Below are 17,118 nucleotides of genomic sequence, written 5' to 3' on the forward strand. Positions count from 1 at the left end.
TTCGTTGTAGTGAGTGTCAAACAACAGCCATTGTTGCACAGAAAATTGCATTGAAATCAAAGCACAACGGCCAGAAATAATTGAGATGTCAATTATTTCCATGGCTGTAGCAAACAACGGACATTGTTCAAAACTGTGTGTGAATAACGGACGCTGTTTGCATTTACTTCAGTGCAACACATTTCTGTTGAAAACAACAGCTGTTCTTGTCACAAAAGATACGTTGCGTGAACATAGCCTAAAACTTAAATAAAAATAGAGTATATGCAAAACTGCGATTTTAACCCGCGTTGACTTCTTTAAAAAAAATACGACAGTGCCTCTTTAATAGTCATTTACTGTTTATTGTTTTGTGTGTCTGTGTGTGGTTTTCTTTTTTTCAACATAGATAGGCCCAGATCCTAGGCAAAGCTTAGCTATCAATTGTTTCAAAGCTATGTGACAAAAGAGAAACAAAAATCATCATTACAGTAAAAGACTAGTGTGACTCAGAGTTACTAGCCTTCCTTATGTCAAAAGTGCAGGCAAGAATGTATCCATGGTTAAGTGAATGTTCTCTGCACCCCAGTGTATCTCCAGGCAAAAAGTAATAAAAAAAAAAAAAACCTGTATAGATTCAGTACTGCCAAAATCTTGTTGATCTGCAGTAATAGTTAACATGTAATTTATACCACAAAGTAAATACCATAAAGTAAAACTTAAAAAAAAACAATAGGGCTGAAAACTATCCAAAATAAAACTATTTTTGTTGCAACCAATCACATCTTAGGTTATGTTCACATCATGATTTGTCCTTATGTTACACAACTAGGCATCCTTCCAAAATGGGATGCTGACATATCCATGCAAGGACAGAGGCGGGCCCATAGTAACATAGTAAGAACATAGTAAGCTAGTGACATTTGGGCTATTTTCCCAGTGTATAAAAGTTTTATCAGTAGCACAAGATAAAAATTGCATATGTTTAGAAAATGACTTGAACATATGTAGTCACTAACTGACTATGTTCAAGCTCTTGTAACCATGTCCAGATATGTTGGCATCGCATTGTGGCACAATGCTGACGTTTCCGTACAACTTATAGCCGGATCATGATGTAAACATAGCCTTCCATTCTTCAGGAGCAGAATACCAAGCTGTGCGGTGATTGGTTGTTGGAGCGCAGACTGATGTGGAGTCCAGGAGTTCATGTAGCTTGTTGTGATCCTATTTCTGTTTCTCGTGTTATATAATCACATGTAGTGATAGTCTCTTCTCCCGGATTCATTCATGCTGTAAATCACATCAGTATTGTCCAGTGACTTTGTTCTCTCACATTTAGTGTTCACTTCCAGCATTTTACACATTATTTCAGATAAACAGAACAATGATTTGTAAGTCTCTTCAATGTTTGTTCATACATCAAATCGGAAGTTGCAGACCTCTTAAAGGGGTATTTCCATCCCAACTAACACAAGTAAACTCGTGAAGTGAAATTTCTTTGCACCTACAGTCATTCAGCAAACTTGCCTCCCTCTACTGATATGCTGCTGACCAAGGGGATGCTGGAGTGTTACCAGACTGACCAAGGGGATGCTGTGGCCTCACCAGACTGACCAAGGGAATGCTGGGGCGTTACCAGACTGACCAAGGGGATACTAGGGCCTCACCAGACTGACCAAGGGGATGCTGGAGTGTTACCAGACTGACCAAGGGGATGCTGTGGCCTCACCAGACTGACCAAGGGGATACTGGGGCCTCACCAGACTGACCAAGGGGATACTAGGGCCTCACCAGACTGACCAAGGGGATGCTGGAGTGTTACCAGACTGACCAAGGGGATGCTGGGGCCTCACCAGACTGACCAAGGGGATACTGGGGCCTCACCAGACTGACCAAGGGGATGCTGGAGTGTTACCAGACTGACCAAGGGGATGCTGGGGCCTCACCAGACTGACCAAGGGGATACTGGGGCCTCACCAGACTGACCAAGGGGATACTGGGGCCTCACCAGACTGACCAAGGGGATGCTGGAGTGTTAACAAACTGACCAAGGGGATGCTGGGGCCTCACCAGACTGACCAAGGGGATGCTGGGGCCTCACCAGACTGACCAAGGGGATGCTGGAGTGTTACCAGACTGACCAAGGGGATGCTGGGGCCTCACCAGATTGACCAAGGGGATGCTGGAGTCTTACCAGACTGACCAAGGGGATGCTGGGGCCTCACCAGACTGACCAAGGGGATGCTGGAGCCTTACCAGACTGGCCAAGGGGATGCTGGGGCCTCACCAGAATGACCAAGGGGATGCTGGAGTGTTACCAGACTGACCAAGGGGATGCTGGGGCCTCACCAGACTGACCAAGGGGATACTGGGGCCTCACCAGACTGACCAAGGGGATGCTGGAGTGTTACCAGACTGATCAAGGGGATGCCGGGGCCTCACCAGAATGACCAAGGGGATGCTGGAGTGTTACCAGACTGACCACGGGGATTCTGGGGCCTCACCAGACTAACCAAGGGGATACTGGGGCCTCACCAGACTGACCAAGGGGATGCTGGAGTGTTACCAGACTGACCAAGGGGATGCTGGAGTGTTACCAGACTGACCAAGGGGATGCTGGGGCCTCACCAGACTGACCAAGGGGATGCTGGAGTGTTTCCAGACTGACCAAGGGGATGCTGGGGCCTCACCAGACTGACCAAGGGGATACTGGGGCCTCACCAGACTGACCAAGGGGATGCTGGAGTGTTACTAGACTGACCAAGGGGATGCTGGAGTGTTACCAGACTGACTAAGGGGATGCTGGGGCCTCACCAGACTGACCAAGGGGATACTGGGGCCTCACCAGACTGACCAAGGGGATGCTGGAGTGTTACCAGACTGACCAAGGGGATGCTGGGGCCTCACCAGACTGACCAAGGGGATACTGGGGCCTCACCAGACTGACCAAGGGGATACTGGGGCCTCACCAGACTGACCAAGGGGATGCTGGAGTCTTACCAGACTGACCAAGGAGATGCTGGGGCCTCACCAGACTGACCAAGAGAATGCTGGAGCATTACCAGACTAACCAAGGGGATGCTGGAGTGTTAGCAGACTGACCAAGGGGATACTGGGGACTCACCAGACTGACAAGGGGATACTGGGGACTCACCAGACTGACCAAGGGGATGCTGGAGTGTAACCAGACTGACCAAGGGGATGCTGGGGCCTCACCAGAATAGCCAAGGGGATACTAGGGCCTCACCAGACTGACCAAGGAGATACTGGGGCCTCACCAGACTGACCAAGGGGATGCAGGAGTGTTACCAGACTGACCAAGGGGATGCTGGGGCCTCACCAGATTGACCAAGGGGATGCTGGAGTCTTACCAGACTGACCAAGGAGATACTGGGGCCTCACCAGACTGACCAAGGGAATGCTGGGGCGTTACCAGACTAACCAAGGGGATGCTGGAGTGTTAGCAGACTGACCAAGGGGATACTGGGGACTCACCAGACTGACCAAGGGGATACTGGGGATTTACCAGACTGACCAAGGGGATGCCGGGGCCTCACCAGACTGACCAAGGGGATGCTGGAGTGTTACCAGACTGACCAAGGGGATGCTGGAGTGTTACCAGACTGACCAAGGGGATACTGGGGCCTCACCAGAATGACCATGGGGATACTGGGGCCTCACCAGACTGACCAAGGGGATGCTGCAGTGTTACCAGACTGACCAAGGGGATGCTGGGGCCTCACCAGATTGACCAAGTGGATGCTGGAGTCTTACCAGACTGACCAAGGAGATACTGGGTCCTCACTAGACTAACCAAGGGGATGGTGGAGTGTTACCAGACTGACCAAGGGGATGCTGGAGTGTTACCAGACTGACCAAGGGGATGCTGGACTGTTACCAGACTGACCAAGGGGATACTGGGGCCTCACCCGACTGACCAAGGGGATGCTGGAGTGTTACCAGACTGACCAAGGGAATGCTGGGGCCTCACCAGACTGACCAAGGGGATGCTGTGGCCTCACCAGACTGACCAAGGGGATGCTGGAGTGTTACCAGATTGACCAAGGGGATGCTGGAGTGTTACCAGACTGACCAAGGGGATGCTGGAGTGTTACCAGACTGACCAAGGGAATGCTGGGGCCTCACCAGACTGACCAAGGGGATACTGGGGCCTCACCAGACTGACCAAGGGGATGCTGGAGTGTTACCAGACTGACCAAGGGGATGCTGGGGCCTCACCAGATTGACCAAGGGGATGCTGGAGTCTTACCAGACTGACCAAGGGGATGCTGGGGCCTCACCAGACTGACCAAGGGGATGCTGGAGTCTTACCAGACTGGCCAAGGGGATGCTGGGGCCTCACCAGAATGACCAAGGGGATGCTGGAGTGTTACCAGACTGACCAAGGGGATGCTGGGGCCTCACCAGACTGACCAAGGGGATACTGGGGCCTCACCAGACTGACCAAGGGGATGCTGGAGTGTTACCAGACTGATCAAGGGGATGCCGGGGCCTCACCAGAATGACCAAGGGGATGCTGGAGTGTTACCAGACTGACCAAGGGGATTCTGGGGCCTCACCAGACTAACCAAGGGGATACTGGGGCCTCACCAGACTGACCAAGGGGATGCTGGAGTGTTACCAGACTGACCAAGGGGATGCTGGAGTGTTACCAGACTGACCAAGGGGATGCTGGGGCCTCACCAGACTGATCAAGGGGATACTGGGGCCTCACCAGACTGACCAAGGGGATGCTGGAGTGTTTCCAGACTGACCAAGGGGATGCTGGGGCCTCACCAGACTGACCAAGGGGATACTGGGGCCTCACCAGACTGACCAAGGGGATGCTGGAGTGTTACCAGACTGACCAAGGGGATGCTGGAGTGTTACCAGACTGACTAAGGGGATGCTGGGGCCTCACCAGACTGACCAAGGGGATACTGGGGCCTCACCAGACTGACCAAGGGGATGCTGGAGTGTTACCAGACTGACCAAGGGGATGCTGGGGCCTCACCAGACTGACCAAGGGGATACTGGGGCCTCACCAGACTGACCAAGGGGATACTGGGGCCTCACCAGACTGACCAAGGGGATGCTGGAGTCTTACCAGACTGACCAAGGAGATGCTGGGGCCTCACCAGACTTACCAAGGGAATGCTGGAGCATTACCAGACTAACCAAGGGGATGCTGGAGTGTTAGCAGACTGACCAAGGGGATACTGGGGACTCACCAGACTGACAAGGGGATACTGGGGACTCACCAGACTGACCAAGGGGATGCTGGAGTGTAACCAGACTGACCAAGGGGATGCTGGGGCCTCACCAGAATGGCCAAGGGGATACTAGGGCCTCACCAGACTGACCAAGGAGATACTGGGGCCTCACCAGACTGACCAAGGGGATGCAGGAGTGTTACCAGACTGACCAAGGGGATGCTGGGGCCTCACCAGATTGACCAAGGGGATGCTGGAGTCTTACCAGACTGACCAAGGAGATACTGGGGCCTCACCAGACTGACCAAGGGAATGCTGGGGCGTTACCAGACTAACCAAGGGGATGCTGGAGTGTTAGCAGACTGACCAAGGGGATACTGAGGACTCACCAGACTGACCAAGGGGATACTGGGGATTTACCAGACTGACCAAGGGGATGCCGGGGCCTCACCAGACTGACCAAGGGGATGCTGGAGTGTTACCAGACTGACCAAGGGGATACTGGGGCCTCACCAGAATTACCATGGGGATACTGGGGCCTCACCAGACTGACCAAGGAGATACTGGGGCCTCACCAGACTGACCAAGGGGATGCTGCAGTGTTACCAGACTGACCAAGGGGATGCTGGGGCCTCACCAGATTGACCAAGTGGATGCTGGAGTCTTACCAGACTGACCAAGGAGATACTGGGTCCTCACTAGACTAACCAAGGGGATGGTGGAGTGTTACCAGACTGACCAAGGGGATGCTGGAGTGTTACCAGACTGACCAAGGGGATGCTGGACTGTTACCAGACTGACCAAGGGGATACTGGGGCCTCACCCGACTGACCAAGGGGATGCTGGAATGTTACCAGACTGACCAAGGGAATGCTGGGGCCTCACCAGACTGACCAAGGGGATGCTGTGGCCTCACCAGACTGACCAAGGGGATGCTGGAGTGTTACCAGATTGACCAAGGGGATGCTAGAGTGTTATCAGACTGACCAAGGGGATGCTGGAGTGTTACCAGACTGACCAAGGGAATGCTGGGGCCTCACCAGACTGACCAAGGGGATGCTGGAGTGTTACCAGACTGACCAAGGGAATGCTGGGGCGTTACCAGACTGACCAAGGGAATGCTGGGGCGTTACCAGACTTACCAAGGGGATGCTGGGGCCTCACCAGACTAACCAAGGGGATGCTGGGGCCTCACCAGATTGACCAAGGGGATGCTAAAGTGTTACCAGACTGACCAAGGGGATGCTGGGGACTCACCAGACTGACCAAGGGGATACTGGGGACTCACCAGACTGACCAAGGGGATGCTGGGGCTTCACCAGACTGACCAAGGGTATACTGTAGTGTTACCAGACTGACCAAGGGGTTGCTGGAGTGTTACCAGACTGACCAAGGGGATACTGGGGCCTCACCAGACTGACCAAGGGGATGCTGGAGTGTTACCAGACTGACCAAGGGAATGCTGGGGCCTCACCAGACTGACCAAGGGAATGCTGCGGCCTCACCAGACTGACCAAGGGGATGCTGGAGTGTTACCAGATTGACCAAGGGGATGCTGGGGCCTCACCAGACTGACCAAGGGGATGCTGGAGTGTTACCAGACTGACCAAGGGGATTGCTGCGGCCTCACCAGACTGACCAAGGGGATGCTGGAGTCTTACCAGACTGACCAAGGAGATACTGGGGCCTCACCAGACTGACCAAGGGGATGCTGGAGTGTTACCAGACTGACCAAGGGGATGCTGGAGTGTTACCAGACTGACCAAGGGGATGCTGGGGCCTCACCAGACTGACCAAGGGGATACTGGGGCCTCACCAGACTGACCAAGGGGATGCTGGAGTGTTACCATACTGACCAAGGGGATGCTGGGGCCTCACCAGATTGACCAAGGGGATGCTGGAGTCTTACCAGACTGACGAAGGAGATACTGGGGCCTCACCAGACTGACCAAGGGGATGCTGGAGTGTTACCAGACTGACCAAGGGGATGCTGGAGTGTTACCAGATTGACCAAGGGGATGCTGGAGTGTTACCAGACTGACCAAGGGGATGCTGGAGTGTTACCAGACTGACCAAGGGAATGCTGGGGCGTTACCAGACTGACCAAGGAGATACTGGGGCCTCACCAGACTGACCAAGGGGATACTGGGGACTCACCAGACTGACCAAGGGGATGTCGGGGCCTCACCAGACTGACCAAGGGGATGCTGGAATGTTACCAGACTGACCAAGGGGATACTGGGGCCTCACCAGAATGACCAAGGGGATACTGGGGCCTCACCAGACTGACCAAGGAGATACTGGGGCCTCACCAGACTGACCAAGGGGATGCTGCAGTGTTACCAGACTGACCAAGTGGATGCTGGAGTCTTACCAGACTGACCAAGGACATACTGGGGCCTCACCAGATTAACCAAGGGGATGCTGGAGTGTTACCAGACTGACCAAGGGGATGCTGGAGTGTTACCAGACTAACCAAGGGGATGCTGGAGTGTTACCAGACTGACCAAGGGGATACTGGGGCCTCACCCGACTGACCAAGGGGATGCTGGAGTGTTACCACACTGACCAAGGGAATGCTGGGGCCTCACCAGACTGACCAAGGGAATGCTGCGGCCTCACCAGACTGACCACGTGGATGCTGGAGTGTTACCAGATTGACCAAGGGGATGCTGGAGTGTTGCCAGACTGACCAAGGGGATGCTGGGGCCTCACCAGACTGACCAAGGGAATGCTGGGGCCTCACCAGACTGACCAAGGGGATGCTGGAGTGTTACCAGACTGACCAAGGGAATGCTGGGGCGTTACCAGACTGACCAAGGGAATGCTGGGGCGTTACCAGACTTACCAAGGGGATGCTGGGGCCTCACCAGACTAACCAAGGGGATGCTGGGGCCTCACCAGATTGACCAAGGGGATGCTAGAGTGTTACCAGATTGACCAAGGGGATGCTGGGGGCTCACCAGACTGACCAAGGGGATACTGGGGACTCACCAGACTGACCAAGGGGATGCCGGGGCCTCACCAGACTGACCAAGGGGATGCTGGAGTGTTACCAGACTGACCAAGGGGATGCTGGAGTGTTACCAGACTGACCAAGGAGATACTGGGGCCTCACCAGACTGACCAAGGGGATGCTGGAGTGTTACCAGACTGACCAAGGGGATGCTGGGGCCTCACCAGATTGACCAAGGGGATGCTGGAGTCTTACCAGACTGACCAAGGAGATACTGGGGCCTCACCAGACTGACCAAGGGAATGCTGGGGCGTTACCAGACTAACAAAGGGGATGCTGGAGTGTTAGCAGACTGACCAAGGGGATACTGGGGACTCACCAGACTGACCAAGGGGATACTGGGGACTCACCAGACTGACCAAGAGGATGCCGGGGCCTCACCAGACTGACCAAGGGGATGCTGGAGTGTTACCAGACTGACCAAGGGGATACTGGGGCCTCACCAGAATGACCAAGGGGATACTGGGGCCTCACCAGACTGACCAAGGGGATGCTGGAGTGTTACCAGAGTGACCAAGGGGATACTGGGGCCTCACCCGACTGACCAAGGGGATGCTGGAGTGTTACCAGACTGACCAAGGGAATGCTGGGGCCTCACCAGACTGACCAAGGGGATGCTGGAGTGTTACCAGATTGACCAAGGGGATGCTGGAGTGTTACCAGACTGAGCAAGGGGATGCTGGGGCCTCACCAGACTGACCAAGGGAATGCTGGGGCCTCACCAGACTGACCAAGGGAATGCTGGGGCGTTACCAGACTGACCAAGGGAATGCTGGGGCGTTACCAGACTTACCAAGGGGATGCTGGGGCCTCACCAGACTAACCAAGGGGATGCTGGGGCCTCACCAGATTGACCAAGGGGATGCTGGGGCGTTACCAGACTTACCAAGGGGATGCTGGGGCCTCACCAGACTAACCAAGGGGATGCTGGGGCCTCACCAGATTGACCAAGAGGATGCTAGAGTGTTACCAGACTGACCAAGGGGATGCTGGGGGCTCACCAGACTGACCAAGGGGATACTGGGGACTCACCAGACTGACCAAGGGGATGCCGGGGCCTCACCAGACTGACCAAGGGGATGCTGGAGTGTTACCAGACTGACCAAGGGGTTGCTGGAGTGTTGCCAGACTGACCAAGGGGATACTGGGGCCTCACCAGACTGACCAAGGGGATGCTGGAGTGTTACCAGACTGACCAAGGGAATGCTGGGGCCTCACCAGACTGACCAAGGGAATGCTGGAGTGTTACCAGATTGACCAAGGGGATGCTGGGGCCTCACCAGACTGACCAAGGGGATGCTGGAGTGTTACCAGACTGACCAAGGGGATGCTGCGGCCTCACCAGACTGACCAAGGGATTGCTGCGGCCTCACCAGACTGACCAAGGGGATGCTGGAGTGTTACCAGACTGACCAAGGGGATGCTGGGGCCTCACCAGACTGACCAAGGGGATACTGGGGCCTCACCAGACTGACCAAGGGGATGCTGGAGTGTTACCAGACTGACCAAGGGGATACTGGGGCCTCACCAGATTGACCAAGGGGATGCTGGAGTCTTACCAGACTGACCAAGGAGATACTGGGGCCTCACCAGACTGACCAAGGGAATGCTGGGGCGTTACCAGACTAACCAAGGGGATGCTGGAGTGTTAGCAGACTGACCAAGGGGATACTGGGGACTCACCAGACTGACCAAGGGGATACTGGGGACTCACCAGACTGACCAAGGGGATGCCGGGGCCTCACCAGACTGACCAAGGGGATGCTGGAGTGTTACCAGACTGACCAAGGGGATACTGGGGCCTCACCAGACTGACCAAGGGGATGCTGGGGCGTTACCAGACTGACCAAGGGGATGCTGGGGCCTCACCAGACTGACCAAGGGGATGCTGGGGCCTCACCAGACTGTCCAAGGGAATGCTGGGGCGTTACCAGACTGACCAAGGGGATGCTGGGGCGTTACCAGACTGACCAAGGGGATGCTGGGGCGTTACCAGACTGACCAAGGGGATGCTGGGGCGTTACCAGACTGACCAAGGGGATGCTAGAGTGTTACCAGACTGACCAAGGGGATGCTGGGGTCTCACCATCTGTGGTGGAAGCCCATGCAAATATAAAAACTATTGATCAGTTTGCCCTTCATTTGTCTCCTGATCTCTGTATAACATTAAAATACAAGTACAATAAAGTACTAAATGAGTCAATAATGTTCCTAAACCAGAGATTGTTGCAGTCGGGGAAAGGACTGTACTGCTTATAGTGAACATTGCCTCCGCAGCTGTGCCTCACCAACAACTAGGGGGCGCCCCACAGTTTGGGAAGCTCTGGTCTAGGTTACTGACCACCACTCTGCAGTGGTCAGGTTGATTTCTAGATAGTTATAGCAGATAGATAGATTGTCTATGTATATTATATATATATATATATATATATATATATATATATATATATATATATATATATATATTATACTAAATCTATGTTTATACCAGCCAGACCACTGCTTTCAGAGCAGAGAGGTAGTTTGTAACTTAGACATTAAAGTAACAACGAATCAACAATGGCAGAGGCACGTCTACTAAATGAATGTACTTGTAATAATACTTACCTTTATGCACCCTACAATTTTAATTATATATTTCTGTGTCCCATTCCTTACTATTTCTAAAACAAGCAACATCCTTTCCCAAAATTTGGTTGGTCAGGAGACCTAATTTAAAGAGGTACTCCACAGAAAAACAAAGAAGTTTTACATGTTTGCAAATTTCTTTTGTTTTCAATAACTCAAGTTATCAGCTGCTGTATGCCGTTCCGGTATGAAGTGGTGCCTTCAGCCTCGCACAGTGCTCTCTGCTAGGACCTTTAGCCCAGAGCTGTAGCAAATCCCTATAGAAAATCTCTCCTTTAGACAGCTCCTGACATGGTTGCAATATGTAATGCTTTAATTATTAGACAATGTGTCATCTACTACATGTAAAGAATACAGGTACGCATAAGTGTACAGACTGTGTTGCAGGTACGCTGAGAAGATTTGGGGTTGAATATAATATTTTTTAAAAGTCTATATATATATATAAATCAAATTCTGTTTTTTTTCCTAGTTACATTTTACACAGATAAATAATATGAGTATACAAATGTAAAACTAGCTAGAATTTTAATGAAAAATCTCAAATATTTAAATATAATTGTTAAAAAAAAAAGGTTTCCTGTATATCAGGGGTAGGGAACCATGGCTCTCCAGCTGTTGCAAAACTACAACTCCCATCAAGCCTGGCCTGCCAAAGCTTTAGGTGGAGAGGCAAGGTTCCCTAGTTCCCTAGCCCCGCTGTATTGCATTTGTTTTATCAGTCTGTGGAGATCTTACTGTGTCCCTTTCATTATGTAGTGGTTACGGAATCCTGGCCCCCAGCATGAGAAGAGGACGCTGTTTGGAGATATGGTGTGCTTCTTATTCATAACACCACTTGCCACCATTTCAGGATGGTTATGTCTTCGAGGAGCGGTGGATCATCTGCACTTCAGTAGCCGACTAGAAGCAGTTGGACTTATTGCACTCACTGTTGCACTCTTTACAATTTACCTCTTTTGGACACTTGTGAGTATTCTGAGATATTCAAAACAGTCTTTGTTAAAAAAAAATATATATATATATTGTAAGATGCCCCGAGTTTAGGTAAGAGGCAGCAAAAGTATTTAGTAAGAACTAAAGGGGGAGATTTATGGAGGTACTTTCACAGTTCTTAATGTATATGTCCATTGTGTGTGTTATCTATCTTGTGATTTACGCTGGACGTATTCTGTTTGCACTGGTGGTCTAAATTTTTCTGATCATAAAGGAGTTATCCAGCACTACAAAAACATGGCCACTTTTTTTCCAGAGACAGCACCACTCTTGTCTCCAGTTTGGTTGCAGGTTTTGTAACTCAGTTCCATTGACGTGAATAGAGCTTAAAGAAAATGTGCCATCAGTATAATTGCTTTAAAGAGAACCTATCACCTAAAAATCACTGTCCCTATTATTAAAGGTCCTCTCTCCCTAAGTCTATTCCTGAAGATACAGACTGCCTTTGCAGTCTGTATCTTATTCTTTACCTAATCCTCTTCTTCGGTGTAGTAATGCCGGGGCGCCGCCATCTTGATGACGTCACGCTGGAACGCACGTGCGTTCCAGCGTGACGTCATCAAGATGGCGGCGCCCCGGCATTACTGCACCGGAACAAAGGAGTAGGTAAAGTATAAGATACAGACTGCAAATGCAGTCTGTATCTTTATGAAGTCTATTTATGAAGATACAGACTGCATTTGCAGGCTGTATCTTATACTTTACCTAATCCACTTGTTCCGGTGGAGCAAGGCCGGTGTCGCCATCTTGATGACGTCACTTTGCGTTCCACCGCTGGAACGCAAGTGACGTATTCAAGATGGCGGCGGCCGGCCTTGCTGTACGGAACAAGAGGATGAGGTAAAGTATAAGATACAGACTGCAAAGGCAGTCTGTATCTTCATTTTGTCTATTTATGAAGATACAGACTGCCTTTGCAGTCTGTATCTTATACTTTACCCAATCCTTTTGTCCGCTGCCGGGCGCCGCCATCTTAATTTAGTCACTTGCGTTCCAGCGGTGGAACGCACAGTGACGTCATCAATATGGCGGCGCCCCCGGCATTGCTGCCACTCTGCATGACGGGAGCTTCCTGTCTCACGCCGGCTCTTTTGAAAAGAGCCGGCGCGAGACAGGAAAGTAAAGTGTGTATATCTAAAAAATACAGTTAAAAAAATAATTAAGTGTATTTGCAAATATTAATAAAATTTAAATGTACAGCTAATTAGCAAAAAAAAAATTTTTGAATTTCGGCCATGATTGGTTCTCTTTAAGATCTTCACATGGATAGAACGGTGTCAGTGCAGGCAAACCAATGCCGCATTCCTTTTTTGGAACCATTGCCCAGTTCCCATGTACAGTGCCGTTTCATTCCTGGCACCAGCCGGGGGTGAAGCAATGGAGGAGGGCTGGCCAACCCCCAGTGGGAGGAAACCCCCGCCTCTCTATGATGCAGCTCCCATACTCGGGAACTAAGCTGCGGTTGAGAAAAAGGATGTGGCACCTGCTTCCCCATGCCAGCACCGCTCTATCCATGTGAAAATCTTAACCCGATTGTACTGCTGGTACATTTGCTTTAATTACAAACCACACCTAGTGCTGTCTCTGGAAGAAAGTGGCCACGTCTAGCACTGGATAACCCCTTTAAGGCTGTGTTACTGCACAGTATTTTTGCTCAGTATTTTGCAACCAAAACCAAGAGTGGATTGGAAAACCCAGAAACGATATGTTCACACACTGTTGAAATTGAGTGGATGGCCGCCATTTAATGGCAAATATTGGCGGCTGTTTTAAAATACCAACAATTATTTGCCGGCCATCAACTAAATTTCAACAGTGTGTGAACATATTGTTTCTGATTTTTCCAATCCACTCCTGGTTTTGGTTGCAAAATACTGACCAAAAATACTGTGTGGGAACATAGCCTATAGCAGAGTTTCCACATATGCGTTGAGATTGTGATACATACACCATGGAAGCCATGTCCCCATTGCAATGCAATGCAGCCGATGTCCTGGCAACATCACGTAGCTGTTGGGGGAAAACACATATGTGACAACCCAGCATCACGCTGTGGGCGCATTGTTAAAGTACCCAACTTTCATTTGATCCGATTTGTTACAGTAGAAAGACTCCATAGACTTAAAGAGGATGTACCATCAGGTACACTCTCTTTAAAATTACACATGAATTGAACGGCGGTGCCACGTCATGAAGGGGCGGGGCTTTCTACCCACTGGAAGTGGCCCGGCCCGCCTCCAGTGATTCAACCGGGCCCGGTAACGAAGAATAGAACGGCACCATACACGGAACCGGGCAGGAGCCGTGGTTCAAATAAAAGGACCGCGGCACCCACCTTCCTGTGCCAGCACCGTTCAATTAATTTGTTATTTTAAAGAGAGTGTACCTGATGGTACATCCTCTTTAAAATGGAGCCCATCTCTTGCAAAAACTTTGACTTGTATGCCTTAGCATTTGTATAGCCCTAAATGGGCATTTTATATGCTAAAACTGAATACATACTGTACTGGTTGCAATAAGCATATTTTCTAAAGCACTTTAATATTTTTTTCCTGCTTCAGGTGTCATTTAGATACCACTGTAGATTATACAATGAATGGCGTCGGACCAATCAGAGGGTTATTCTGGTGATCCCTAAATCCATCAATTTACCTTCCAACCAACAGTCGTTGCTGGGACTGCACTCTCTCAAACGAAATTCAAAAGAGACTATAGTGTGACGAGAGATCACCTGGGACTTGTCTTGCAGCAACATGCACTGTAGCACTCTCTCTCTTCTATCACTAGGACTTCATCCAGAGACTGTTACCCCCTAACTTGGATATGTAACTCTCATTTCCTGGAGCAACAGAACCAGTTTTAATTTAAGTGATGAATGCTCCAATTATGTATTTGCTAACTTGCCAAACCTGTTCATATAGCTGGTGGCATCTTACATACACCTCTGTAATACAGCAGCCTTTAACTTTTTATTTTGTTATCTTATGACATTAAAGGTAAAAGTACATTTTTGTACTCCAAAATTCTTTTTTCTTAGTAAAATGTTTTTGCCTCGCACAGGCCTTTCTACAGCTTCAAAAAAGCAGAATCCATATATATATATATATATATATATATATATATATATATATATATATATATGCACAAGATATTTGCAGATGAAGTTCTGTATGAGCCAATATAGGACATGTGATGAGAGATGCCTTTCCAATGTACTGTTATTTGCTCACACCTGTGGCTACACAGACTTTTGTTCTAGGTCATCACTAGCAAATGTTATATGTATGGGTGCAACTATTCGTATGGACTGCCGCTCTCACGCTACAAAAAGTCTATGTGCAGCCCCATACTAACATTTATGTTATTTATGTGTAAGTAATGGACTTCAGTAATGTAAGTTATGTCTTGTTTTTGGGCTGCATTCACATTCATGTTCTTTTTGGGGCACTTTTTTAAACAACACAAGCAAACGTTTAACAACTGAAGCACAAAATGCATCCATTTTTGATCCATCTATCAATCCACTGGGAGAAAATAGATTTATATTATGAAAGTTTTTTTCCCCATTATATTAATAAGAGACAGACTGAAGATCAGATTAAAAAACAGATGCATTTTCCGCATTGGTTGCACAATCTGTTTTGGGGAGGGTGTTCTAGGTAACATTGAGGAAATGGAGGAGTCCATTTGTTCTGCACCGCACCTATCTGCCAGAGAGATAAACAGATACAAAACGTGTCTGGAGTACTCGGCAGATCCTTTTTCTACCCAAACCCCTGATATAAATAAGAATTGTGTCATTCTTAATTTGCCCTGTGGTGGTGCTGTAGGGGTACACAACACTTGCTGCCAATCCTTTCACAGATTGCAGCTGATTGGGATTCAAGCAACAAGGACCCCTGTAGTCATCTTATATTCTGGAGACCCTGGTAACAAAACTGGGCACTTCCAAATAACCTTTTAAAGGGCTTTTTTATCTCTTTTTTTTACAAAAAAACTTTATTCTGGGTTTTTTGTTTTGGAAAATATATCTGTAAGGAATTTTTGTGTCAGTTGAATCCCACATTATGACGGATCTGTCTCAAAACATAAGTAAGTACACTAGTGTGAACGCAGCCACATGCTTTATGTACTGGATCAGCCTCCACTGTGTGCTAGTGACATGCCAGGCCATAGTAAAAGTGAAGAATCTAGCACAATACTTGTCTCCAGTGATGTATGTTTCTTACATAAAGATATGCAGTCATTTTTCTTATTTCTTTTTCCTTTTTTCAAGACATTTTGTATAAATATATTTATGGTTTTTAAAATATTTTTTTAAACAACTATTTTTTCCAAGCCTTGCATTTACAGGATAGATGCGCCGAGTGAATATAACGTATTATCACACTGAACCATTTCAGTCTCCTCCACTTTCCTTTTGGCTGTGATGCTTACCATTATGATCTTACTCCTGACTGGACTCGCCATGTTTGCTCATAAGAAAAGAAGAAAAAAAAAAAACAAGAGAGACTTTTTTTTATCCTTAACAGATCCACTCATCCAGCCATTCCCCAATTGGAGGGCATAAGATTCTGATGTTACACTTTGTCACCAGCACTGTCTGGGAGATGGATACAGGGGTATTGGACATCTGAAGCAGTTTTTAAAATGATTTTGCATATACAGTATGAGTTATTATAACATTGTGCATTATTTAAGTAATAAATCCTCCATAAAATGATTGTCATAAGTTTTGCTCTGTAGCCTGAATCCTCTGGGTTGTATGACGGTATTTTCATCAGGAGCAATCTGAAGAATTCACTTATTTTTGTCCAGCATGACAAGGTTATAAGTTATGTGACTATCTAGCTGAGTGGTTACAATGAAGCCATAGCCCCACATAGAGTAGACAATGGATATATGACTTTATCGGTAGGCCAATGCCTATGGGCCTGAAATCATCTGCATGTGAACCCAGCTTCAAAGAGATTACATTTCCAAATATGATTTTTATATTGATGACTTATAAGTATAACTATTCAGTATCATTGTTCATAAAGTGGAGAAGAAGGTCATTAAAGGAGCATTTCAGCTATACGTAGCCTTTCCTGGTGTCTGTTCTACTGCATGTTAGCTTTCCCAAGTGTAATGTCTATTGTAATGCTATCTGTTTCAGCAGCACTATAGGCGTGGCAGCATGTAGCAAAGCAAGCGGTGAGTGACAGTTATCCCCACTTACCCAGCAACCCCAAAGTTGGAATTCCTCTCATCTGCCAACTTGGCAAACATGTTGGGGTGTAC

The 17,118-nt window shown here is 48.9% G+C and overlaps 1 protein-coding gene across 1 annotated transcript in view; it reads left to right on the forward strand.

Moving 5' to 3' along the window:
• MARCHF3 (membrane associated ring-CH-type finger 3) overlaps nucleotides 1-16,876 on the forward strand; it is a 160,318-nt gene extending 143,442 nt beyond the window's left edge. The window contains exons 4-5 of the mRNA XM_069964555.1: nucleotides 11,599-11,808; nucleotides 14,397-16,876. Coding sequence (XP_069820656.1) covers nucleotides 11,599-11,808; nucleotides 14,397-14,555 — 369 coding nt within the window. The 3' untranslated portion in view covers nucleotides 14,556-16,876. The remainder of the gene's footprint in view (nucleotides 1-11,598; nucleotides 11,809-14,396) is intronic.
• Nucleotides 16,877-17,118: the final 242 nt, after the last annotated feature.

The sequence above is a fragment of the Dendropsophus ebraccatus genome, chromosome 3 (assembly GCF_027789765.1).
Source record: "Dendropsophus ebraccatus isolate aDenEbr1 chromosome 3, aDenEbr1.pat, whole genome shotgun sequence".
Taxonomy (NCBI): Eukaryota; Metazoa; Chordata; class Amphibia; order Anura; family Hylidae; genus Dendropsophus; species Dendropsophus ebraccatus.